The sequence below is a fragment of the Coregonus clupeaformis genome, chromosome 19, assembly GCF_020615455.1.
Source record: "Coregonus clupeaformis isolate EN_2021a chromosome 19, ASM2061545v1, whole genome shotgun sequence".
In the NCBI taxonomy this organism is placed as follows: Eukaryota; Metazoa; Chordata; class Actinopteri; order Salmoniformes; family Salmonidae; genus Coregonus; species Coregonus clupeaformis.
In genome coordinates this window covers 38,614,336-38,642,125 of record NC_059210.1, presented here as the reverse complement: position 1 = coordinate 38,642,125, position 27,790 = coordinate 38,614,336, and the positions used below count along the sequence as shown (strand labels likewise).

At 45.3% G+C, this 27,790-nt stretch overlaps 1 protein-coding gene and 1 long non-coding RNA gene across 2 annotated transcripts; one reads left to right on the top strand and one right to left on the bottom strand.

Annotated features, from left to right (window-relative positions):
- The first annotated feature begins 1,060 nt into the window (after positions 1-1,060).
- LOC121559011 (nuclear pore complex protein Nup160) lies at positions 1,061-19,216 on the top strand. The gene is made up of 30 exons (XM_041872305.2): positions 1,061-1,166; positions 1,793-1,901; positions 3,517-3,727; positions 3,954-4,252; positions 4,391-4,505; positions 6,550-6,783; positions 6,968-7,065; positions 7,264-7,348; positions 7,578-7,730; positions 7,860-8,030; positions 8,212-8,311; positions 8,552-8,717; positions 8,903-9,036; positions 9,372-9,535; positions 10,705-10,841; positions 10,933-11,003; positions 11,231-11,393; positions 11,746-11,815; positions 12,026-12,124; positions 14,579-14,695; positions 14,877-15,164; positions 15,292-15,397; positions 15,528-15,749; positions 15,920-16,030; positions 16,217-16,340; positions 16,669-16,770; positions 16,921-17,062; positions 17,236-17,361; positions 18,296-18,391; positions 18,530-19,216. The coding sequence occupies exons 1-30, from the start codon at positions 1,076-1,078 to the stop codon at positions 18,611-18,613; spliced, it is 4,188 nt and encodes a 1,395-aa protein (XP_041728239.2). The 5' UTR covers positions 1,061-1,075; the 3' UTR covers positions 18,614-19,216.
- A 6,943-nt stretch (positions 19,217-26,159) lies between these two features.
- On the bottom strand, positions 26,160-27,278 carry LOC121559026. The gene is made up of 3 exons (XR_005998645.1): positions 27,030-27,278; positions 26,311-26,426; positions 26,160-26,199 (listed from the first exon to the last, which is right to left on the bottom strand). It is a non-coding gene; the product is annotated as an uncharacterized LOC121559026 (long non-coding RNA).
- Positions 27,279-27,790: the final 512 nt, after the last annotated feature.

Sequence of the window (27,790 nt, the reverse complement as noted above, 5' to 3'; positions counted from 1 at the left end):
AATGTGAATTGTTTCGCTCTCAAGAAAAAGGCGCCATTGAAAGGCGGGATTACTTCGGTAGCGGTTAATGTGAAAGCTGACCAACTGAAGGGGAAGATTCCCGGTGTTTGTGATGCTCGTTGTTTGGTGCGACGCAGACAGGGTGGCGTGAGTGGAGAAACAGAAGAGTCATTGTCTGTTACTTTGAGTTTTAATGTTGAGTCTTTGCCCGACAAAGGGATGTTAGGATATATAAGTTATCCGGTACGAGCTTTTGTGCCAAATACATTACGTTGTTACAGATGTCAAGCTTATGGGCATGTGGCAGCAGTGTGTAGGAGGGAGGTTCCTAGGTGTGAGAAGTGCAGAAGGGCATGAGACAAAGGAATGTGTGGCATTGGGGAAAGTAGTGGTATGTGTTAATTGTAAGGGGTGCCCATGGGGCTGGGGATCCGAAATGTCCGGTGCGAGAAAGGCAGGTTGAGGTTTCCAGGGTTAGAGTAGTGCAGAAGTTGTCATATGCTGAGGCAGTGAAGAAAGTAGAGGAAGATGGTTCAAGGGGGAGGGATCCTGAGAGGAATGGTGTGAGTAGTATATCTGTACCAGTACAGAGGGATAAACCAACAAGTGATATATGTTTCAGTAAGATTGGATTTTTGGCATTTATAGCAATGGTTATCAACTATCCTGCAGGGATGGAACGTAAGTCATAAAAAATAGAGGTTGTGGTGGCAGGTATTTGGGTGTGCGAGACTTGACATCAGCAGAGTTACAGGGTGTGTTAAGTGGTGGTGTCACATTCTTTCAGGGTGTTGGCCTGAAGTAGGAATAAATATATTTAAATAGTGGAGTATTTATTAGTTATTATTATTTTTATTTTTATTTTGTGAGTGTAGTATTAGATGGTAGGGTATTTGTTTTATTTGTAATTTTTCAAAGCAAAGTATAAGGGAGTTATACTCCAGTCTAGTAGGTGGCGGTAATGCAACATTTATTGGATGCCAACTGTCGTTAAACCTCATCGAAGAAGAAGAAGAAGAAGAAGAAGCGAAGGCGGTACATTTCCTTGTCAATCCCACAACTCAATGCGGGGAAGATGGCGGCGTTCTTAGAAAGAAGTTTCATAGAAATATGTGGGTTTGAGAGGGAAACCCTACCAAGATTCCGGGAGATAACTGTAAACCTAGGTAAATATTGATGAATATGAAAATAATCATCCGCTCTTTATTTGCTGATATGAACGGTTTATATGACAAACTATGTATGCAATGAGGTCGTGAGTGACGCACCATGCATGCTAGCGCGCTAAACGGGTTAGCTAGCATGCTAGCTACTGACATCATGTAGCTGGCGTGTGACTAACTAGCTAGATCGCTAGTTAGTATGATAACGGTGTCCTCTGCAGGAAGATTTTGTTACCCCCGAGCGCCAACCTAAACCAAAGTTAACCATCGGTACGGTACCCCGCTTAGCCACACCTTACGCCGAAAACATTCTCAATTATCGGTATCCTCGTGCATGTGTAGTTTGTTAGCAGCTTTCCACGGTCTGCGCTTTTTACAGCGTTAGTTTCCAGTTCCTGAAAGTCAATGCTAGACAATTGGTTTTATAGTGACATGCATTCTAACACATCTGATTTAACTCATTTATTGACAGCTGTCTTTTAGTTATTGGACAGAGTTGTGATGGTGCAAACCTAGCAAGTGGTCAACCACCTGTCAGACTTAAACAGTTTGAGACTGTCAACAAGCCAAGCCACCATGGGCAAGCTTCTATTGGAACTGACCAGAGGTCATGTGTGGTTTCTCGACAGGTCTGAATGCTCTTGCTGGCGGTGTGATATACCCAGATAGCGCAGGAGGCTTTCACTATGAGGAAAGTGGAAAACTCCTGTCCATCACTAGCAACAGATTCATACGCTGGTGAGTTGTGCTTGCTATGTATGTTTTTGTATACACTACATGACCAAAAGTATGTGGACACCTGCTTGTCGAACATCCCATTCCAGAATCATGGGCATTAATATGGAGTTGGTCCCCCCCCTTGCTGCTATAACAGCCTCCACTCTTCTGGGAAGACTTTCCAATAGATGTTGGAACATTGCTGCAGGGACTTGCTTCCATTCAGCCACGAGTATTAGTGAGGCCTGGCTCGCAGTCAGCGTTACAATTCATCCCAAAGGTGTTTATTGGGGTTGAGGTCAGGGCTCTGTGCAGGCCAGTCAAGTTCTTCCACACAGATCTCGAAAAAAACCATTACTGGATGGACCTCGCTGTGTGCACGGAGGCATTGTCAAGCTGAAACAGGAAAAGTTGGAAGTACAGAATTGTCTAGAATGTCATTGTATGCTGTAGCGTTAGGATTCCCCTTCACTGGAACTAAGGGGCCTAGCCCGAACCATTATTGTTCCTCCACCAAACTTGGCACTATGCATTAGGGCAGGTAGCGTTCTCCTGGCATCCGCCAAACACAGATACGTCTGTCAGACTGCCAGATGGTGAAGTGTGACTCATCACTCCAGAGAACGTGTTTCCACTGCTCCAGAGTCCAATGGCGGCAAGCTTTACGCCACTCCAGTCGACGACACTTGGCATTGCGCATGGTGATCTTAGGCTTGTGTGCGGCTGCTCGGCCATGGAAACCAATTTCATGAAGCTCCCGGCAAACAGTTTGTGTGCTGACGTTGCTTCCAGAGGCAGTTGGGAACTCTGTAGTGAGTGTTGCAACCGAGGACCGACGATTTTTACGTGCTTCAGCACTCTGTGGTCCTGTTCTGTGAGCTTGTGTGGCATACCACTTCGCGGCTGAGCCGTTGTTGCTCCTAGATGTTTCCACTTCACAGTAACAGCACTTACAGTTGACCGGAGCAGCTCTAGCAGGGCAGAAATTTGACGAACTGACTTGTTGGAAAGGTGGCATCCTATGACGGTGCCACGTTGAATGTCACTGAGTTTTTCAGTAAGGCCATTTTTCTGCCAATGTTTGTCTATGGGAATTGGAAACTGTGTGCTCGATTGGCTGTGTGCTCTATTTTATACACCTGTTAGCAACGGGTGTGGCTGAAACAGCCGAATCCACTAATTTGAAGGCGTGTCTACATACTTTTGTATATAAATATTTGTATGTATATATATATTTGTATGTACTCTTTTGTTTCTGTTTGGTCAGATTTTTATTTCTTATCAACACTGGTATGTTATCTATTTATAGCCAGTCTGTGTTCTATGACGTTAGTCTTGCTAGACTGCGTCGTAGACCTAGACCTAGACTAGTCTTGAGGGACCGCTGCTTTGAAGTAAACTGCTTAGCGATTCTGACGCATGCCTCAGGGCTCCGGTATCAAACGTAACATCACTAGGGACCACTGTATGTGACACAGTTTCCAGACTGAGAAATCCATACGATGCAGCTGGCACTGATCCAGGCTAGCCTTCATGTGTCAATGCAGAATTGTTTTGACATGCATCACCCACACACACACACCTCCGAGGCCTTTATTGGGATTGACGTGCTGTCTCATCTATGTCTTCTCTCCAGGTCCACCTCCGGGGACACGGTGCAGCTGGTGGAGCAGTCTCTGGACACCAACCTACTGAACAATGCTGTTAAACTCAAGATCACACACTGCCCCCTGCTGCCTGGAGGCATACACATCCAGGAGACCCTCAACAATGTCATCCTCCTCATCGTCACCAACCAGACTGTGCACCGGCTGGTGCTGCCGCACCCCACACGCATGTTCCGCAGCGTAAGTCCCTCTTTAGGATGCTTCTAAACCAAAATGCATGAATCGTGTGTCTGACGCAGGGTTGCAGTGGAGTGGGGAGAAATGATTTGTGTGAAACGTTCTATGTTTTTAATTGGATGACATATACAATGTTTTACTTTTCTGACGGACAGCGCAACACAACCTTTCCCCAACACACTGTGCTGTATACAAATATACTTTTTCCTCCCTCACCTCTCTTCTACAGGAGCTGGTGACAGAGCTCCAGATGCAGTCCATATTTACAGACCTGGGGAAAATGAGTCTGCAAGACCCGTCCCACAGCGCAGTCATCCCCAGCCCTGTGGGCCAGACAGCAGGCCCCACCGCCTCAGCAGCCTGGCTCAGCCACCAGGGAGAGGCCCATTACGCCCTGGCATCACCCGCAGGGGGCATTCTCGTCATCACACTGCCCCCACACGACACACAGGCCAGCGTGACCATTCTGGAGCTGAAGACAAGCTCTGTGATGCAGAGACTGGCTGGCTGGATGCCAACTGCCATCAGGTTAGAATACATATTTTTTTACTTCATTAATAGATTGAGTCTGGGCCCGTGTAATCGCCCCCATTGTGTAAACCAACCCTGGTTATTTTGTTTGTGTGTATGTGTAACCCTCCCTGTGCTCCTGTGTGTCCCGTCCAGAGGTGAGCAGAGCCCTGGAGATCTGGTCCTGAGTCTGGCTGTGAGGGAACTGGAGGACGACACCTTCATCTTGGCTCTGTGTCAGGACCATAAACTACGCATGTGGTCCTATAGGGTCAGTCCCATAGAGATACTGTCCTATTGAATTCTGTGGTCAGTCTGCATAAGCAGTAGTCCAGAAGCATGACATGCTGTTAAATCTGAGAAAGGTGAAAGTTCCACTGGTCTACCCCAGGCACTTTGTGTTTTGGTTTAGAAAAGGACATGAGCGTCCAGAAACAGAACAAAATAAATCCTAGTACATGCAGTGCTATGAAAAAGTATTTGCCCCCTTTCTAATTTTCTCTACTTTTGCATATTTGTGATACTGAATGTTATCAGATCTTCAACCAAAACCTAATATTAGATAAAGGGAACATAAGTGAACAAATAACACAACAATTACATATTTATTTCATAAAGTTATGCCACACCCAATTCCCCTGTGTGAAAAAGTAATTGCCCCCTTACACTCTAACTTGTTGTGCCACCTTAAGCTACAATGACTCCAACCAAATGCATCCTGTAGTTGTTAGTCAGTCTCACAAATCGCTGTGGAGGAATTTTGGCCCACTTCCATGCAGAACTGCTTTAACTGAGTGACGTGTGGGTTTTCAAGCATGAACTGCTCGTTTCAAGTCCTGCCACAACATCTCAATTGGGATTAGGTCTGGACTTTGACTAGGCCATTCCAAAACTTCCAATTTGTTGCTTTTTAGCAATTTTCATGTAGACTTGATTGTGTGTTTTGGATCATTGTCTTGCTGCATGACCCAGCTGCGCTTCAGCTTCAGCTCACAGACGGATGGTCTGACATTCTCCTGTAGAATTCTCTGATACAGAGCAGAATTCATGGTTTCTTCTATTAAGGCAAGTCGTCCAGGTCCTGAGGCAGCAAAGCATCCCCAAAGCATCACACCACCACCACCATGCTTGACCTTTGGTATGATGTTCTTACTGTGGAATGCAGTGTTTGGTTTTCGGCAGACATAATGGGACCCATCTCGTCCAAAAAGTTGACTCAAGTTTTGCCAAAAAGCACCTGGATGATCATCAAGACTCTTGGAAGAAGGTTCTATGGACAGATGATTCAAAAGTATAACTTTTTGGATGACATGGTTCCAGTATTGCCTGGCGAAAACCAAACTCTGCATTCCACAGTAAGAACATCATACCAAAGGTCAAGCATGGTGGTGATGGTTTGGGGATGCTTTGCTGCCTCAGGACCTGGATGACTTGCCTTAATAGAAGGAACCATGAATTCTGCTCTGTATCAGAGAATTCTACAGGAGAATGTCAGACCATCCGTCTGTGAGCTGAAGCTGAAGCGCAGCTGGGTCATGCAGCAAGACAATGATCCAAAACACACAATCAAGTCTACATGAAAATTGCTAAAAAGCAACAAATTGGAAGTTTTGGAATGGCCTAGTCAAAGTCCAGACCTAATCCCAATTGAGATGTTGTGGCAGGACTTGAAACGAGCAGTTCATGCTTGAAAACCCACACGTCACTCAGTTAAAGCAGTTCTGCATAGAAGAGTGGGCAAAAATTCCTCCACAGCGACGTGAGAGACTGATCAACTACACGAAGCATTTGGTTGGAGTCATTGCAGCTGAAGGTGGCACAACCAGTTATTGAGTGTAAGGGGGCAATTACTTTTTCACACAGGGGAATTGGGTGTTGCATAACTTTGTTTATGAAATAAATATGTAATTGTTGTGTTATTTGTTCACTTATGTTCCCTTTATCTAATATTAGGTTTTGGTTGAAGATCTGATAACATTCAGTATCACAAATATGCAAAAGTAGAGAATATTAGAAAGGGGGCAAATACTTTTTCATATCGCGTGTGCAATGATGTCCGAGGGAATAAAACAGCGTTAGTTGTTTTCAAAGTAACGTCTTTGTTGTAATATCGCAAATGGATGTAGCAGTGCCAAGAAATGTCCTTTAGAGGAAGGATGTTAAACTTTTTCATTTGGATCTAAAAGTAAGCATAATTGATTACATGTTGAGGAATATTAACCTGGATATCAACTAAATGAATAATACAAAAATTGGAACTGAAACAGGTTTTGCTAACATGAGAAGTCCGTTCTTCCCCCTCCCTCCCCCTACAGGACCAGGCATGTCTGATGGAGGCTGACATGTTGGAATACATGCCGGCGTGCCGGGGGGTGAAGCGTTCCCCAGGACAGGGCCATCGGCTGCGGCTAGCCTTCTCCTCCACGGGGCTGTGTCTGGCAGTCTACCTGGCCGTGCCTTCCAGGGGACAGTTCACTGTGCTGCAGCTGGTGGCCACAGACAACAACTGCTACAGCCTGGACCACATCTCCTCGCTGTTTGCCACACAGGTACATGGAGGAAAGGTGTGGGGGGGGGGTGTGTGAGTAGGGGTTGTCTTTGGGGAAGAATGTGTGTCGGTTTAGAATGTCTGGGATTTTGATATTGTTTGTGTGTGTTAGGTAGTGGAAAGTCTCATCTCAGAAATATAATGTGTTGTCAGCCTGACTCCTCTCCTGTGTGTGGTGTGATCAGGAGACACTGGTAGACTTTGCTCTCACTTCTACGGCCATCTGGGGCCTATGGCTGGACGACGGCAACCAAACCGTGGTGAAATACATCAACTTCGAACAGTGAGTATGACACGCTGTTTAGACTATCCTTTGGATAGTGTAATGGACTTATATGCCTATATATCAAGAGATGATCTGTAACATTAAATAAAGGTTACTGGAGGGCGGTAACAGTTAAAGGTAAAATAAAAAACATTGAATTTGTTTTGCTGTCCATTTCACACTCCTACTCTGCTTACCTCCATTGTGACATCACAGTTCCACGGCAGGTCAGTGGAACCAGGTGTTTGTGCAGCCTGCCCCTGAGGAAGAGGTCCACATCGGCGCACACCAGGACCCCAGGGTAAGACAACACCACATCATTCATCACTGATATCAAATGGGATTTGAATTGATTAATCCGATTTTAATTAAATGAACTGATTTAATCAGAACCTGATTTGATGACATCGCCCACTATCCAAACATCATTGCAATTGATCAGTATCCTCCTATTCCATATTGTGCCTACCCATATCAGAAAAACACTAGATTTTATAATCAAGCTAATTTGTCCTCTTGTGTTATGACAGGAGACCTACCTGGACATGCTCTTCTCCTCCCTGAGATTCACTGCCTCCGCTATAGTCAAAGCCCTTCAGATTTACAGGAGAGGCACAGAGCGAATCACTGATCTCCCCTGGGAGACCCTCAAGAAAGAGGTGACGGTGGCCGTGGAGAAGGAGGTAAGCTAGACCAGACTCCCTGCTTTCTGCGTATTCTCTCTCCCCCTCTGACTCACACACACACACACACACACAATCTCCTTCTGACACTGCTGCGTTTCCTAGATGTATGACTATCTCCCCCTTTAGCTGCAGAGCAGTGTGACTGAGTTTGAGTTCAGCCAGGAGGAGTACAGGCAGCTACAGGTGGAGTTCTGGTCCAAGTTCTACGCCTGCTGTCTGCAATACCAGGAGGCTCTGGCCACACCGCTGGGCCTGCTGCTCAACCCACATACACACATGGTCTGTGTGCTCAAGAAGGTACGGGATGGAAGAGAGACTACATTGCACTAACTTCTTGCATACGTTTAGTTGATTTGGGACCATGTGACCCAAAAGGGGACATAGGAAACCTGGTCATTTAAAACATATACTCTTTTTATGTTTCATATTAGAATAATTTTGCTGGATTGCAGTCAATAAGTGACTGTGTTTGATCCAGGGCTTTGTGTCATTCCTGGTGCCCTGCTTTGCTGTGGACCACCTGTACCTGTCTTTTGATGAGTACCTGTTCTCAGAGGAAGAGACACCTTTGGCTGAGGGTAAAGACCTCTCATTTATCTGTGTCTACTGAGAATGTATAGTAGCTATTTTAGATCCAGAGAGCTCTTTACCTACTGAGGTTTTGTCAAGTGTGGCCAATGTAGCCATTATGGCTCTAAGTGGCTCCATGTGAATGTGTTTCTCCTTGTTGAAAAGGTAGACATTGTTTGCCATTTTGGCTCTGCGGGGCTCCCTAACTCATCCCAGTTTCTCCTCGTACCATGTTTCCCTATGTCCAGACCCAGAGGTTGGTCGTGACGTGCTGCAGCTGGTGCAGTGTCTGAGGCTGGTGAGTGACGCGGTGCCGGGAGACATGGCCTACGAGATGGAGAAGGCCCTGGAACATCTCCAGTCACCGGAGAGGGCTGCAGAGATGGTGCTGGAGAACCTACTGGCCAACGACAAGTCAGTACACACACCTCAACAGTTTTTGAAAATGACTATGTACTGTCTATGGAGGCCAATTTGAAAGTCAATTAATGAATTGGAAAAATAACCAACAAACGTTCTTGACCTCCTATGGGTCATTCACATGTAGGCATTACCGTGTTTTGTGACTGACTGTTATGTATCTTTCATTCCCATCGTAGTGAGAATGTGATAGAGGACATCCATAACAAACTACAAGACATCCGTAACCCGGTGGCAGCCATGGCCGTGCTGATCAGAGAGATGGACCTGGAGACTGACTCGGAGCCAGGAGGCGAGGGGTCTCTCACCACAGGTAAGGCCTATATAATATTTTACCATGCTATACCTACCACGCTATACCATGGCTAATATATATCAACACAGATTAGCCCTAGATAATGCTATATGGTGCCTGTTTTATTGACTGGTAAGTTTAGGTTTTCTTGTTATTTGAGAAGAAAATTAAACTGAATGCTGTTTGAGCTCAGTCTGTGTTCAAACTGCGGTCAGACAGACCTTCAAATGAAAACGGACCGGTTTAAACTGATGTGTGTGTGAGATCGTGTGTTTGACCTGTGTGTGTGTGTGTGTGTGTGTGTGTCTCTGTGTGTCTGTCTCGCGCGTCTGTCTCGCGTGTGTGTGCTCCAGCAGGCCAGTCCCTGTCGGTGCGGATCAGTCTATCCCAGCTGTATGGAAGCAGTGTAGCGGTGGCTGTGGTGTGTCAGGCTGTCTGTCAGATGGCCATGACCAGAGCCCTGTTCTGTAGGGACCTGCTCATACTGCAGCAGCTCTACCTACGCCTAGGAGACAATGTAAGTACGCACACTGAGACAGAAATACAAACGCATCACACTATGGTTGACCCCGACAAAAAAAAATCGTGGTCGACAGAGTCGTCAATCGATTGGTAGAAATGTTACAACTTTTTTTTCCATATATAGACATCCTATGTGTTTTCATCAAATCAACTATATGCACTGTGCTTGTCTGATGCTTTAAGTGCACTGTTTGATGAAATAATTAAGACGCACAAATGGCTAGAGGGAGTCTGACCGCAATTGATTTGATTGTGCCGGGCCGGGCTAAGACTTGCTGCGCTGTGTTAAAAGATAATGACAGCGAGTGGCTGTGAACAGCACCTACTGTCTCCCTCTCCTACCTGCTGCAGCGACCACCACAGAACATCAACAGTGTTTATCGCGCTGTGCATGTTGCTGAAGCTGCAACATAATTACAGCCATTTCTGACTGAATTTCTGTTACCGAAATCCCTCATTTGTTTAGGAAAAACATTCCCTATTCCCTCAACCTTTGCTCTCTTTACGTGACACATATGCATAAAAATACACAAATTCATATGCTGTGTGATGACATTAACGAATGAATGATTGATACAGTAGTTGGCGTTTCCTCTCTCCTCACTTTTCTTAGACAATTAAGGCAAGTGCTGTTTTCTCTTCTCTTAACTCCGCTGCTGCCTCCGCCGCATTGTTCTTAACACCAATATGCTGGTTAACTTTGCTGTTATGCACATAGCAACATGGTCTAGGAAAAGGCTCCAATTCAACGGCACGTTGATGTTTCAGAACCGTGGACAGCGACTACTATCCAATGCGGGAGAAAGTGCATTTGTTATAAAATATTTGTGCTAGTGTTGCACCATTGTTCTTAGGTAATATACCCTTATACAATAGCGCATGTCTTGGTGATGGACTGCCATCTCCACGGCCTCCACAATAGATTAGTCCACTCAGACAGGCGCCACTCAGACAGGTGTCTTGTACACCATGAAAATAATTGTTTTTTGTTACTGCTCGACTAAAGAAATCTTGGTCGACCAACAGCCTATCGACCAACAGCCTATCGACCAACAGCCTATCGACCAAACAATCGACCAGTCGACTTAATGGGGTCCGCCCCTACATCACACACACGCCCATGTCAGTCTGCTCTTTTTACTTAACTGTGTGTGTGTTCTCCAGGTGTTCCTGGGTGGAGGGGCTCAGCTGCTCCAGTTACAACAGGACCTGATCCCCCGCTCCTCTCAGCTTCTCTCCTCCTACTATCTCCTCAAACACATCACCCAGAGCCTGACCACCACCGTGCCCCTCCACATCATGTACGTACACACACAACACACAGCAGATACACTCCAACAACGCAACGTATTGAATTCAGTCTGGTTGACATTTATTGTGTTCTCCCTCCAGAGATGCCAACCTACAGCACCTGTCTGTCCTGGACCTGTCTGATTCTCCTGCTATGGCCAGCAACAGATCAGGTCAGTGCCTATGTGTAGCCTAAATGTTGACTTCAAGCCTCTCTCTAAGCGACAACTGTTTTTTCCTGTTTAATCAGGAATTCTTCTGACATTGCCCTCTATTCATACATCATTGAAATATGCCTAGCTAACCCAAACCAATATCATACTTTTGTCAGAAATGTCCTGATTGTCTATATTGTCCTGATCACATCCCTGTATCCAACTCTGTTTTCCTTCCCCCTCAGTCCTGAGCCCCCAGACGGTGGTGGAGCTGTTCTACCAGAGCGTAGCGCGAAAGGCCATCATTAGCCAGATCTACTCCCGGCAGCACAGCCCCTCCCCGGGCACAGCCCTGCTCCACTGGCCCCACATGGTCTCCAGTTTAGTCACCCTACTGGCTCAGCAACTGTATCCTACTACACACATGACTGCTTGGCTAAGCAAGAGTTGATATGTTTCCCTAGGAAAGGTTATTTACACGGCTGGCATATTTTACATTAGGTTAAGTGAGCCCTAAAATTGATATTTAGGCAAGGTTATTCCTGTCCTCCTACACGGCTAGGCTTGTCGAGGCTAGAGTTAATATGCTTTAGGCAAGGTTGTTATTACGCACCACATGGCTAGCACATGCTATGCTATTAAAGCTAGGCTAAACTAAATTGTATGTGTTTAGGCAACGATTTGACTATTAACCTTAGAGGGTTGCAATGAGGTGTACTGTAAATAATGTCAAGGTTGGCCCTTAACACTATCTCTATAGCTGGCCCAACAACCTTGGCTTCCAGTTCCCTGAGTGTCTGATGGGCAACTGCCAGTACACACAACTACAGGTGAGACACTTCCCACGGACTCAACAACCCTCTCACACACTATTTGTGTTGGATCATGGTTGTTGTTTTTTTAACCTTGACTGCGTAAACAATTTCCCAATTGGAACAATAGATATATTTATTGATTGAACCCCAAAGCAGACTTAATTAAAAAGCCAACTGATGCATTTTTAAATAGAGTACTTTTTTAACCTCTCCTTTTCTCTCCAGGAGTATGTGCGTCTCATTCGGCCGTGGTGTCAGGTTAACGTGGGCTCCTGCCGCTTCATGCTGGGACAGTGTTACCTGGCCAATGGAGAGGGACAGAAGGTGTGTTTTTAAAGTGGAGCTGACAGCGTTTTAACTACTTATCAGATATGAAACAATCATATCAGTCAAAAATATAATATTCCCAGTCTATGCTACAAAACCAACTTTATAAGAGGTTTTGAAAATAGGTTATATTTGCCTCAACATTCCATGACGTACACTAAGGCATTGTTGGCAGAATAGATTAATGCAGTTCAATGCATGATTAATATACTGAACAAAAATATAAACGCAACATGCAACAATTTCAACGATTTTACTGAGTTACAGTTCATATAAGGAAATCAGTCAATTGAAATTAATTCAGTAGACCCACCCACTGGGGAGCCAGGCCCAGCCAATCAGGAGTTATTTTCCCACAGAAGGACTTTATTACAGACCGAAATACTACTCAGTTTCATCAGCTGTCCGGGTGGCTGGTCTCAGACGATCCCGCAGGTAAAGAAGCTTGATGTGAGGTCCTGGGCTGGCTTGATTACACGTGGTCTGCGGTTGTGAGGCCGGTTGGACGTACTGCCAAATTCTCTAAAATGACATTAACGTTCAGATCTCTGGCAACAGTTCTGGTGGACATTCCTGCAGTCAGTATGCCAATTGCATGCTCCCTCAACTTGAGACATCTGTGGCATTGTGTTGTGAAAAAAAACTGCACATTTTAGTGGCCATTTTATTGTCCCCAGCACAAGGTGCACCTGTGTAATGATCATGCTGTTTAATCAGCTTCTTCATATGCCACACCTGTCAGGTGGATGGATTATCTTGTCAAAGTAGAAATGCTCACTAACAGGGATGTAAACAAATTTGTGCACAAAATTTGAGAGAAATTAGCTTTTTGTGCATATGGAACATTTCTGGGATCTTTTATTTCAGCTCATGAAACATGGGACCAACACTTTACATGTTGCTTTTATATTTTGGTTCAGTCTATAATGATAATAAATAATATGCCATTTAGCAGACGCTTTTATCCAAAGCGACTTAGTCATGTGTGCATACATTTTTGCGTATGGGTGGTCCCGGGGATCGAACCCACTACCCTGGCGTTACAAGCGCCATGCTCTACCAATTGAGCTACAGAGGACCACTATAGCTATAATTCACCAATACATTTCTTGGTAGTCAAAATAATATTGCTATCAGGTTGTAAATCACAGCTGGCCTGGTACAATGTTTGCTGCCTCCATTCGGGATGCACTGTTTAAATGGCTCAATATTTTGGATGAATGTAACAAAGGCTGGGAATGACAATACAATCAAACTAAAAAGGGCGATCACAAGTCAGTCATAACATGGCTAAAAGGCTATCGTGTCTTTATGTAGCAAGCTAAAAACACGGAACATTAGCTAGCTAGCTGCTTGGAAGATGTCATGTCATTGGAGGAGTGGGTGCGTGATGCAGGTGTCATTTGGTTAGCTAGCAAGAACTTGAACGACTGTTATCCAGTTAGCATATCTCTTGCGTTCGCAAATTCAGAGTAAGGTGTTCTCTCATTTATGTCTGGAAGTAGCTAGCTAGCTAGCCAACTTTAGCCAGTTAGCATTGGGTGCTTGGTTGGGACAAGCATGCATTGTTGGCAGGAAAGCTGCAGAAGGACGAATAGGCTACAATTCCCTATCGTTTCAGTGCAATTTTGACGGCCAACTAGCTGAAAAAGTTTGAGAGGGTGTATCTAATGTTCCTTCGTTAGATGTTAGCTCATCATTCTCTGGCTAGCATTAGTTGATATTTTTGTTGATGTGCATAACTGAGGGAGAGCGAGCCTACCTTTTTGTATGGTTGTTTGATCAATGAGACTGTAAAGTTCCCAAATGTAAGAGGACTCCCAAGTGGTATTGACATATTTGCAGAAATCCATTCGGGTGTATTTTGTGGCTTTTGCCGACTACGTTCTAATGATCAAAAGTCGCGCTGTTGCAATTGCCTGTAAACACACAGTCCAGTTCAAAGTGAATGATGGCAGGCCTGTGTGGCAAATAAAGGCCTACTGTAGCTCTGATTGGCTATGGCGCACCGGTCTGCGTAGACTCTGGTCCTGGACGAGACAGATGTTTTATTTACTGTAGTTAATTGTCCAAACGCACGGCCGCTTTCCCACTCTATATTGCTATAGAACTTTCACAAATGCCTTAGATATGGTCATTTTCAAGTTCACGTATACTAAGTGCTCGCTTGTCATAAAATGGTTAAAGTGTCATTCTTCCTGGGGGTGTATATGAACAGATTTTAATAAGATTTAATGTTGCTAAAATGCTGTCAGTTCCATTTAAGGGTTGCGGTTTCATTTCAACGTGCCATTATGACTATGGAAGAGTTGTTGCAGTAGTACTGAAGGTGTAGTGGCTGAAAGCGTGAAATATGTAAATATTTCTCTACGAGTTGTTGCTTCACAGGTGTGACCGAGCAGCACCAGTAGGTGTTTTTTTTTACTCCCATTTGTGGCATGTTGTGTCCAGGCATTGCAGTGTTTCCAGGAGGCGGCGACAGAGGTGGAGAAGGAGGAGTTTCTTCTGAGATTGACAGGAGCTGAGGGGGAGGCTGCGGCTGCACCGAGACTACAGTACTACAACAAGGTTACTATTGGAACCCGTTCTTTAGATAATGAATAACATGCTCTTTTGGATTATTTCTTAAAAGTAGGCGGCTGCTCACGCCCAATGAACCCTTTCAAATAAAATAATCTGGATGCGTGTGGTGTATGTTAGTGGGGGTTTTTGGTACAGTGTTTTACTTATTCTCAAGTGTGTGTGTTAGGTGCTGCGGTTGCTGGAGGATGTTGGTCTGCCAGAGCTGGTCATCCATCTAGCCACTCTGGCCATCACAGAGGCTGTCAACGACCCCAGGAGTCAGGCTGCCCTGTGGACCCGCATCTTCAAGCATCACCTGGACCTGGGACACAACAGCCAAGCCTACGAAGCCCTCACACAGAACCCTGACTCCAGCAGCCAGTTAGACTGTTTGCGTCAGCTTGTAGTGGTTCTGTGTGAGCGTTCTCAGCTACAGGACCTGGTCCAGTTCTCCTACGTCAACCTGCACGACGAGGTAGACACACTTACTTTCTCTTTACATTTGGTTAGAGCCCAGTAGAGCGCATTATGGACTATATAATTGTATTAGATCAATCAGATGAAGTGTTTGACCCTCCTCTTGTTTCTTTCTCTGGCTGCAGGTGGTCAGCATCATAGAGTCCAGAGCCAGAGCAGTGGACCTGATGTCCCACAACTACTACGAACTGCTCTACGCCTTCCACATCAACAGACACAACTACAGGAAAGGTGAGAGGAGCCTGGGACTCTTTCTGTCAGATATTAGCACTTTGTTTGGAAATGAGGGTGGCGGTATTTCTTTTTACGCACTCTCCATTTATGTGTGTGTTTGTCCCTGTGTGTGTGTTCTGTCCTCCAGCGGGTACGGTGATGTTTGAGTACGGCATGCGTCTGGGCCGGGAGGTAAGGACACAGCTCGGTCTACAGAAACAGGTCAACTGTTGCCTGGCCTCCCTCAACTGTCTACGACTCATTAGACCTGACTACGCCTGGATCGTCCAACCCTCCTCTGGAGCGGTGTATGAGAGGCCCGCCGCATCACCAAAGAGGAACTACGATGGAGAGTTTGCTACTGGTCCAGGTGAGCCACTATAGGCATAGATATCGATTTGTGATTATTATAATTACCTCTGTAAATGTTTGTTCATTACCATCTTTACACCACTATTTGTTTGGTAAACGGTGTGAAATGTGTATGATGATAGGCTCTAAGTTGTACAGTATTGTAATTGTATGTCTGTGTCACTGCAGTGAGTGGTCAGATAGACATCCTGGAGCTGAAGGACCTTCAGAAGGAGTATGCCCTGGCCCGTAGCCGCCTCACTCTGGCCCAGCACCACCCACCCTCCGCTGCCATCGCAGGTAACATATTCCCAAAAGTGAATGAAAGGTGACTTGTCAGTAAGCTATCACCAATGATTGTTTGCCTTGATACCTCTTAATGTGATGATAATTTAAAGGGCAGAACATTATTCCTGTAAGGAAACAAATTCACAACACCAGAAATGTAACACAGTACTATCTGTTGGTCTGTGTGTGGTGTTGCAGGCAGCGCCTCTGCAGTGGAGATGGTGTCCCTACTGGTCCAATCAGGACTGTTCGACTGTGCCCTCTCTCTCTGCCAGACCTTCAAACTCTCCCTCACTTCCATCTTCGAGGGACTTGCCTTCAAGTAAGTAACAGGCTGTTAGGGCAGAGTCAACTGCACAGATGGACTTGAATTTATGCGCATATCCCTCGTTGACAAAGCATGATTGACGTGAATTTCCTAATTATGCATGCAGTTAGTATTCAGCCTGTAGCGTTGGTATTCAGCCTGTAGCGTTGGTATTCAGCCTGTAGTGATCACACCAAAGTAATTAGTCTTGCCTTGTCCTAACTAACTAATGTAGATACAGGGGGTTTCTTCCTGTTTGTGGTGATGCTGGCAGTGTTTAAAAAAATGTCTCCCTACATTTTCTTTTGTGTTTCTACAAATATCCACCTTTTTGTATTTCCAGGTGTATAAAGTTACAGTATGGTGGAGAGGAGAAACAGAATGGAGCCTGGAACTGGCTGGCTGCCAATCAGCTGTCTACCATCATCACAACCAAACAATCAAGGTTGGTTCAATTATGACCTCTTCATGGTACAAATTGGCTAGAAAATACCACATTGTCCACCTTGTGGTGCTGTTGGGAATATTAAAAACAGTGCAATAAAAATAGAAGTGAAATCGTGTGAGTAAAAAAACATATATTTTTTTCCTCCAGTGCGACAGACGAGGCTTGGCGCCTTCTGGCCTCCTACCTGGAGAAGCACCCTACCCAGAATGCTCAGCACCATCGCTGTGTCCTCAACAAGCTGCTGTCACATGGCGTACCGCTGCCCGACTGGCTGGTCAATGCCTTCAAGGTGAGAGAGCATAGTATTTGTGCAAATATTGTTGTATGCATTTACATTATACTAAATACAATACACATTTTCCGAGAAGGACACCTAGAAATGAATTAAATGGAGTCCATAAATGTACCTTTTTGTAGTTGCATTTGCTCCCTGTGTATGATAACACAAGCTTGTTTTGTCAGGGGGTGGACGCTGCAGCGTTGTTAAGGCTCTACCTGAACTATGACCTGCTGGAGGCAGCAGCTGAGCTGGTTTTGGAGTATGTAGACGCCCTCCTGGGGAAGGGACACCAGTACTTTGGCATCGAGGTACACTATACACTGAGTGTACAAAACATTAGGAACACCTGCTCTTTCCATGACATAGACTGGCAAGGTGAACGCTATGATCCCTTATTGATGTCACTTGTTAAATCCACTTCAATCAGTGTAGATGAAGGGGAGGAGAAAGAAGGATTTCTAAGCCTTGAAACAATTAAGACATGGATTGTGTATGTGTGCCATTCAGAGGGTGAATGGGCAAGACAAAAGATTTAAGTGCCTTTGAACGGGATATGGTAATAGGTGCCAGGCGCACCGGTTTGAGTGTGTCAAGAACTGCAACGCTGTTTGGTTTTTCACGCTCAACCGTTTCCCGTGTGTATCAAGAATGGTCCACCACCCAAAGGACATCCAGTCAACTTGACACAACTGTGGGAAGCATTGGAGTCAACATGGGACAGCATCCCTGTGGAACGCTTTCGACACCTTGTAGAATCCATGCCCCGACGAATTGAGGTTGTTCTGAGGGCAAAAGGGGGTGCAACTCAATATTAGGAAGGTGTTCCTAATGTTTTGTACATCACTTCCATGTTTAGGATGTGTGGTTGTTTTACCCATCTTACAATCTGGCCTTAATGGCCATGTACTCTTATAATATCCACATGGCACAGCCAGAAGAGGACTGGCCACCCCTCAGAGCCTGGTTCCTCTCAAGGTTTCTTCCTAGGTTCCTGCCTTTCTAGGGAGTTTTTCCTAGCCACTGTGCTTCTACATGCTTTGCTTGCTGTTTGGGGTTTTAGGCTGGGTTTCTGTATAGCACTTTGACATCTGCTAATCTAAAAAGGGCTTTATAAATACATTTGAGTTGAATACACTTGATTCTCATCTCTAGATAAGGGTCTAAAATGTAAATGTAATAGGGATTGAAAAGTCAAATGTTTGTCCTTTAAGTGTTTCTTTCTGGTAATGCTGTGTTGTACAGAGGCCCCTCTCGGCCACAGCACCGTTGGTGTGGCTCCCATACACGTCCATCGACCAGCTCCTCCAGTCACTCAACAAGACCCAGACCAACGCCAGTGTAAGTCCATTCAAAATACTATTTTTGAAATCTGTTTGACAACCTGTGCTGACATCAAACCTGACATGACTTTGTCCTCAGTTTAAAAGTTAAAACGCACCACCATGCTCCTCTCATTACTTGTCCTCTCCCTCTCAGATGTACAAGAAACTGCAGGACAAGCTGAATGACTATCACAAACTGGTGGACCAGACGACGAGGAGAAGGCTCCAGGCCCAGTAGCACGTCTGTCTGTCAGAACACAGCACTGCTTGCATCCAGAGTCTACTCTACTACTAGTGTGCACTCGCACACTCAGTCATGGATTTAAAAGCATTGGATTGGTGTAATCATTAGCTGGAGGATGTTTCTGCCATTGCTAAATCCATGACGGGGAAGGTGGAGGTGCACACTTTAGGAGGTGGGTGGAGAATCGGGTACAGCCTGGCCCCACTGCCCCTACATATGGTGCTGTCTCACTATGGCCATGACTCTCTGGAACACAAAACGGACTCAATGGAAGAAGGGTAAATTGAAGACTTATTTGTATGCACTTCGCCAATTGTTTTGTGGCAGACATTTTGTGTCGTCTAATTTACATTTAAGTCATTTAGCAGACGCCGTATCCAGAGCGACTTACAAATTGGTGCATTCAACTTCTGGGTGATGTTGAGAGTTCTGTCTTGAGGGCTCAAGAATATGGAAGAAAGGAATAGGTCAATAGTGTCTGTCTTACCTGCTTGTTGCTCTTACATGTACTGTATACTCATTGGCCAGTTTATTAGGTATATCCATCTAGTACTGGGTCGGACCCCTCTTTGCCTCCAGAACAGCCTGAATTCTTTAGGACATGGATTCTACAAGGTGTCAAACGTTTGTTCAATTGGTATCAAGGGACCTAACGTGTGCCAGGAAAACATTCCCCACACCTATTGATTATTTTTGTTTTTTGGCGTGCCCACTGAACCCGGTGTGGGCGTCTGCTGCAATAGACCATCTGTGACAAGGAGATGCAGTTCTGAACACAAGTTGTACTGCGTCGTTATTTGTCTGTTTGTGGCACGCCTGTTAGCTTGCACGATTCTTGCCATTCTCCTTCGACCTGTCATCAACAAGCTGTTTTCGCCCACAGGACTGCTGCTGACTGGATGTTTTTTTGTTTGTTGCACCATTCTCGGTAAACCCTAGACACTGTTGTGCGTGAAAAGCCCAGGAGGGCGGCTGATTCGGAGATACTGGATCCGGCGCGCCTGGCACCAATGATCATACCACGCTCAGTCGCTTAGGTCACTTGTTTTTCCCATTCTAACGTTAAATCAAACAGTAACTGAATGCCTGCTTAATATAGCAGGCCACGTGACTGTCTGTAGGAGCCATCCATTTTCGTGAACAGGGTGGTGTACCTAAAACTGGCTGGTGAGTGTATATTGTCTGAGTTCCAACTAACAATAAGGTGTATTCACCTCTGGAGATTGAATGGTTTTTTTTGTTTTTTTTATACAGGTACATTGTGATAATCGTTTTGTACTTTGCTGCCTGTGAACTTTCACAATCAGGTTTGTTGTAAATTGTAATGCAATTAAAGTTTTCCTTGTTATTAAGTTGTCCTAAATGCCATTTTATTAGTACTTGAACAAACAAAAAAGGTAGACTTGGCAACATTACATCATACACAGTGAGGTAACTTCCTACTTAAAATCAACAAGAACTCTGTGCTCCAAAATTTTCTGAAAATACACAGGGAAGTATATTCAAGACTGACACTTGGCTTTTACTTAATGTAAGCAACCCTCAAGGAAGGGTCAAAGTTTGGAAGAATAGAGCCAATAGTGTCTTTTTTTTGGCAGCGTTAAAGGGGAACTGCACCCGCTGATTTGGCCTTGTTTCTTTTGGCTTTCTCAAATGGCTTGCCATCAAATTTTGTCACATGCTTCGTAAAGAACAGGTGTGGACTAACAGTGAAATGCTTACTTACGGACCCTTCCCAACAATGCAGAGCGAAAAAGAAATAAAGCAAAACACTAAAAGTAATAGATACAATTAGAAATGATAACTTGGCTATATACACTGCTCAAAAAAAATTAAGGGAACACTAAACTAACACATCCTAGATCTGAATGAATGAAATAATCTTATTAAATACTTTTTTCTTTACATAGTTGAATGTGCTGATAACAAAATCACACAAAAATTATCAATGGAAATCAAATTTATCAACCCATGGAGGTCTGGATTTGGAGTCGCCCTCAAAATTAAAGTGGAAAACCACACTACAGGCTGATCCAACTTTGATGTAATGTCCTTAAAACTCTGGATAAGAGCGTCTGCTAAATGACGTAAATGTAAAACAAGTCAAAATGAGGCTCAGTAGTGTGTGTGTGGCCTCCACGTGCCTGTATGACCTCCCTACAACGCCTGGGCATGCTCCTGATGAGGTGGCGGATGGTCTCCTGAGGGATCTCCTCCCAGACCTGCACTAAAGCATCCACCAACTCCTGGACAGTCTGTGGTGCAACGTGGCGTTGGTGGATGGAGCGAGACATGATGTCCCAGATGTGCTCAATTGGATTCAGGTCTGGGGAACGGGCGGGCCAGTCCATAGCATCAATGCCTTCCTCTTGCAGGAACTGCTGACACACTCCAGCCACATGAGGTCTAGCATTGTCTTGCATTAGGAGGAACCCAGGGCCAACCGCACCAGCATATGGTCTCACAACGGGTCTGAGGATCTCATCTCTGTACCTAATGGCAGTCAGGCTACCTCTGGCGAGCACATGGAGGGCTGTGCGGCCCCCCAAAGAAATGCCACCCCACACCATGACTGACCCACCGCCAAACCGGTCATGCTGGAGGATGTTGCAGGCAGCAGAACATTCTCCACGGCGTCTCCAGACTCTGTCACGTCTGTCCCGTGCTCAGTGTGAACCTGCTTTCATCTGTGAAGAGCACAGGGCGCCAGTGGAGAATTTGCCAATCTTGGTGTTCTCTGGCAAATGCTAAACATCCTGCACGGTGTTGGGCTGTAAGCACAACCCCCACCTGTGGACGTCAGCCCTCATACCACCCTCATGGAGTCTGTTTCTGACCGTTTGAGCAGACACATGCACATTTGTGGCCTGCTGGAGGTCATTTTGCAGGGCTCTGGCAGTGCTCCTCCTGATCCTCCTTGCACAAAGGCAGAGGCAGCAGTCCTGCTGCTGGGTTGTTGCCCTCCTACGTCTCCTGATGTACTGGCCTGTCTTCTGGTAGCGCCTCCATGCTCTGGACACTACGCTGACAGACACAGCAAACTTTCTTGCCACAGCTCGCATTGATGTGCCATCCTGGATGAGCTGCACTACCTGAGCCACTTGTGTGGGTTGTAGACTCCGTCTCATGCTACCACTAGAGTGAAAGCACCGCCAGCATTCAAAAGTGACCAAAACATCAGCCAGGAAGCATAGGAACTGAGAAGTGGTCTGTGGTCACCACCTGCAAAACCAGTCCTTTATTGGGGGTGTCTTGCTAATTGCCTTTAATTTCCACCTGTTGTCTATTCCATTTGCACAACAGCATGTGAAATGTATTGTCAATCAGTGTTGCTTCCTAAGTGGACAGTTTGATTTCACAGAAGTGTGATTGACTTGGAGTTACATTGTGTTGATTAAGTGTTCCCTTTATTTTTTTGAGCAGTGTACAAAGGGTACCAGTACGAGTGGATGAGCAGGGGGATGAGGTAATTGAGGTAGATATGTACATAACTAGGAATGACGTGACCGATGGTAAACAGTAGCAGGAGCGTATGTGACGAGTGCAAAACGAGTCAATGCAGATAGTTAACCAAATAGCTAGCCGGACAAACTATTTAGCAATATTATGGCTTGGGGGTAGAAACTGTTCAGGGTCCTGTTGGTTCCAGACTTGGTGCATCGGTACCGCTTGCTGTGCGGTAGCAGAGAACAGTCTTATGAGTGACAATTTTTAGGGCCTTCCTCTGACACCGCCTGGTATAGAGGTCCTGGATGGCAGGGAGTTAGGCCCCAGTGATGTACTGGGCCATACGCACTACCATCTGTAGCGCCTTGCGTTCAGATGCCAAGCGGTGATTCAGTCAAGATGCTCAATGGTGCAGCTGTAGAACTTTGAGGACCCATGCCAAATCTTTTCAGCCTCCCGAGGGGAAAGAGGCATTGTTGTGCCCTCTTCACGGCTGTGTTGATGTGTGGACCATGATAGGTCCTTAGTGATGTGGACAGAGGAACTGAAAGCTCTCGAGCCGCTCCACTACAGCCCCGTCAATGTGAATGGGGGCGTGCTAGGCCCTCCGTTTCCTGTAGTCCACGATCAGCTCCTTTGTCTTGCTGACTTTGAGGGAGATGTTATTGTCCTGGCACCACACTGCCAGCTCTCTGACCACCTCCCTATAGGCTGTCTTATCGTCGTCGGTGATCAGGCCTACAACCGCCGTGTCGTCGGCAAACTTAATGATGGTGTTGGAGTCGTGCGCGGCCACGCAGTCGTGGGTGAACAGGGAGTACAGGAGGGGACTAAGCACGCACCCCTGAGGGGCCCCTGTGTTGAGGGTCAGCGTGGTGGATGTGTTGCCTCACTACCTGGGGGCGTCCCGTGAGGAAGTAAAGGATCCAGTTGCAGAGGGAGGTGTTCAGTCCCGTGGTCCTTAGCTTAGTGATGAGCTTGGAGGGCACTATTGTTGAACGCTGAGCTGTAGTCAATTAACAGCATTCTCACATAGGTGTTCCTTTTGTGCAATAGATATTGCGCCATCTGTGGATCTGTTGGGTTAGTATGCAAATTGGAGTAGGTATGGGAGTGCCGAGTAGTCGGACAAAACGAGTATTGTAACTGATATGGGCAATTTTCTTGAGGATTATGATCAGAGTATTATTAGTAATTATCCGCTTTCGTAAAAAAAGATTTCCGGGTGCCAGCGCGCATCTTTCAATCAAGTGCTAAGTGGTCTAACTAACTCAGCTGGCTAGTTTGCCTGTTTGTAAAGAGAAGGGAGGGCTGTACGTTGATCCTGCTGCTTTGATTGGATAGAGCGAAGGTGTATTTCTCTGTCCAGTTGCTTCGCTTAAAAATTTTCACCCTATCACTTCTTGCATATTTCGGTCTGATCCTTTAGATCGCTGCTGCCTCTTGTTAGCCTGCTACTGTGATAAATCAAATGATGAGGACGTTTGCTAGCCTAGCAAGCTATCAATGTGCATAATATCTAACAAGTTAGGCGAGGGTAGGAAACAAATATTAACTGCCGATACGCATTATGACAGCAAAGTTGTCTGCCAGCTGCAAATTAAGGACACACACACCCCTCTGCACGCTGCTCCTAATCTGCAGCTTTTTTGGTCTATAAACATGCAGGGAGATAGGTATTTTGACAACATCTACTTAGGCATTTTAAAACATTTTTTCAGAGCACAAGTATCATCCCTTCCGACTATCAATTGTCGGATACGATTACGAGTATGGCCAGGTTGGCACACCCGGGTGCAAGGTGTCTGGGATGATGGTGTTGACATGGTTCAATTTTGCTTGCTTCGAAGTGATCATAGAAGGAATTTAGCTCATCTGGAAGTCTCGTGTCACTGGGCAGCTCGTTGATGGGTTTCCCTTTGTAATCCGTGATAGTTTGCAAGTCCTGCCACACCTGATGAGTGTCAGAGCCGGTGTAGTAGGATTCGATCTTAGTCCCGTATTGACACTTTGAAGGTTCATCGGAGGGCATAGCGGGATTTCTTTATAAGCGAATGGGTTAGTGTCCCGCTCCTTGAAAGCTGCAGCTCTAGCTAGCCTTTTAGCTCAGTGCGGATGTTGTCTGTAATCCATGGCTTCTGGCTGGGATATGTACGTACGGTCACTGTGGGGACGATGTTGTCGATGCACATATTAATGAAGCCGGTGACTGATGTGGGAAACTCCACAATGTCATCAGATGAGTCCCGTAACATATTCCAGTCTATGTTAGCGAAACAGGCCTGTAGCTTAGCATCTGCTTCATTGGACCACTTCCGTATTGAGTGCATCACTGGTACTTCCTGTTTGAGTTTTTGCTTGTAAGCAAGAATCAGGAGGATAGAGTTATGGTTAGATTTGCCAAATGGATGGCGAGGGAGAGCTTTGTATGCATCTCTGTGTGTGGAGTAAAGGTGATCTAGTTTTCGCGTCTAGTTGCACAGGTGACATGGTAGAAATTAGGTATGACTGATTTCAGTTTTTCTGCATTAAAAACACCGGCCACTAGGAGTGCCGCCTCTGGGTGAGCATTTTCTTGTTTGCTTATGGCCCTATACAGCTCGTTGAGTGTGGTCTTAGTGGCAGCATCGGCTTGTGGTGGTAAATAGACAGCTACGAAAAATAGATGAAAATCGTTGGTAAATAGTATGGTGTACAGCTTATCATGAGGCATTCTAACTCAAGCGAGCAAAACCTAGAGACTGTTTTGTTTCTGAAAGAGACACGCCACCCCCCTTGAGCTTACCCGATTCTGCCATTGTCCTGCCAATGGATAGAAAAACCAGCTAGAATATTATCCATGTCCTTGTTCAACCAAGTTTCAGAAAAACTTAGGATATTACAGTTCTTCAGATCCCGTTGATAGGTTAGTCTCGAACGGAGCTCGTCCAGTTTGTTCTCCAGTGATTGTACATTCGCCAATAGAACAGAGGGTAGAGGCGGTTTATTCACTCGCCGCCGTAGTTTCATCAGGTTACCCACACGTCGGCCACTATATCGCCTCTACCTGTTTTGGTTTGTTGTGATTCCGAGTGTCAGGGATTATTGCCTGGTCCGTGGTGAGCAGTATGTCCTGCGCCACCAACTCATTGATGTAGAAATCTTAATCAAAATCTAGGTTAGTGACCACTGTCCAGAAGCTCCTTTTTTTTAGGAAACGATGGCGTAAACATTATGTACAAAAAAAAGTTGAAGATCACAAAATAGCAGAATTGGTCAGGAGACCGTAAAACGGCCACTACACATTTACATTTTAGTCAGTTAGCAGACGCTCTTATCTAGAGCGATTTACAGTAGTGAGTGCATACATTTCCATACTTTTTCGTACTGGTCCCCCGTGGAAATCGAACCCACAACCCTGGCATTGCAAGCGCTATGCTATACCAACTGAGCCACACAGGACTATACATTCCAGTGCCCAGACAGAAGCCAAACGTGAGTTGGCTTGGGGGTGTGGTTTGATGTGGGTGTTTCTTGGGTGTGTCCTTGCCATCACCAAGACACACCCATCTGTCAGAACCTTTCCCCCCTCTCAATCACAACAAACCAAAACAGGCAGATGTATGGTGAGATGCCGGAGGAAGCTTTGAATAGGTCAGTAGCCTACAGAATAATATGAGAAGAACGCAATTGCTGAATTTACGTAGATATTCAGTGTTTTGATGATAACTTTCAAATGTAGAATAAACAACCCTTTACATAATACCATAGAAGCAGTGTTCTGCTAATATACCAATGTGCACCTTTCATTGTCATTCCCAGCCGATACAGATACTGTGCCTATCAGCATTTTGTCTGGTGGTAATGGGGCTACCTTGGCAAACGTCAGAGTGATCATACCTTCGTGAATGGTGTCCAGTATACAACAGGAGTTCCCTGATCCGGTTGCAGAATACACATGGTTTCGCCCTCCCCATATTGACTGATACCATTCAATTCAATATTTTAAAAGGGCAATACGAGTAAAAAGTTGTCTAGTAAAATGTTTATGCAGAGTGCCAGGTCTCTCTCCATTCAGAGAAATCAGTATCAAGCCCGTCTATCAGTCTGGCCTTCATCTTGCAAGTCTCCATGTGTTGGCTCCATACATGTTTCTGTGAACACATACACACATAGTCACTATTCTATTACCAATGGCAGGTTGGATAGGTAATGACACAAACAGGTACTATGTTGAAGTTTGAACAAGTCAAGACTAAACCTACCTAATTCTGTTCCCCATCGACGACTGTTAGTGAGCAGGCAAGAGGTGAAGTCTTTGCCAGAGCCCCATTGATGGGCATAGCAGCGTAGATCAACTCCTGGCCCCTCATCAAAGATACTGGTCGGTCACACACACACGGATTACATTATCAATGGTGGTTATGATTAGCCTGGTGGAACCAACCTGATCGCTGCGTCCACCTTTCTATTTCACTTCAGATTAGGGTTGGGTGATATTTGGGGAGACCTCAAATATCCGATAATCGTTTTGCGCCGTTAATGACTAGATAATTCCAGACTGTGCAATGTTTGCACTTATTTACAATATTAGTCGCATTCTCATTCAATAATCTTAGTATGGCGAAAAGGCTTAGCTAATTAATTTAGACATCATTTTCAATATATTGATACAGCCTAACTGATAAAACTGCAGTTTTGATTTGTAAAGTTCAAAATAGAGTAGTCTTGCACATCATAATATATCGTCAATGTCAAACATCACGATATTCAATTTAATCATATATCAGCCCAACCCTACTTCAGAAATCATAAAATGTGAAGTGAAATAGAATGGTGAACACCGCGATCAGGCTGGTTCCTCCAGGCTAGGTTATGCCCTGGACATTATATGCACCTAAGAATGAGAAAATAGGCAACAAATAATGTTGGTTTACATCAATTGTTTCACAGTTGGGATATTAAATGTATCGAAGTGGTTTACCTTCTGTATTTGTACAAATGATGAGCCTGTGAAAGCTGTTGCCGCTGACAGGTGGTGGTTGCTGGCCGGATACTTGCCAACATGTGGCTGACTCTTCCATTCATAGGAATGCTAACAGCAAGGGCATGTCTACATGAAGCTGATGAAGGCCCCCTTGCTGGTCTTCTCTATGCTGCATGTTCGGCAGCAAACTGGACATTTCTCTAACAACTGCAGCAGACAATCTTATGAGGTGATGTTGACTGGAGGGCCTGTGACAAGGTTATATAATAGACAGACAAGTGGTAAATTGCATTTTGTTCTAAAGAAAGGACAAAGCCTTTTGCTAATGCACTTCACAACCAAAATTACTACTAGTATCTGCTTGGCTGGGGAATTAGCCCACTCTTATCAAGCTGGGTATTTTTTAATACAACATTTCACATAACACACATTACCTGTTGTTGTTGATGAAGCCGTCTGTGTCAGAGGCCTTATGATGGCGTGTCCTTTTCATAGGAGTCGAGGGATACAACAATGAAGGAGGTGACAAGTGTACTTGTGAGGTACTCTGAGGTCTTGCCTGACAACCTTTGAAAATAGCAAGTGACCAGTGAATGAAATTATTATTGGAGGTCGCTAAACCATTGCAATCACATTGCTGGACATGTTATGATACCCATCTTCTGCTCCTTTTGGTAGGTCCTGGCATCCGTTCATGACCAGGGGATCAGTCTGGCACCCAACTGTGCACTTTTGCTAACAGAGAAACTGGGTCAACG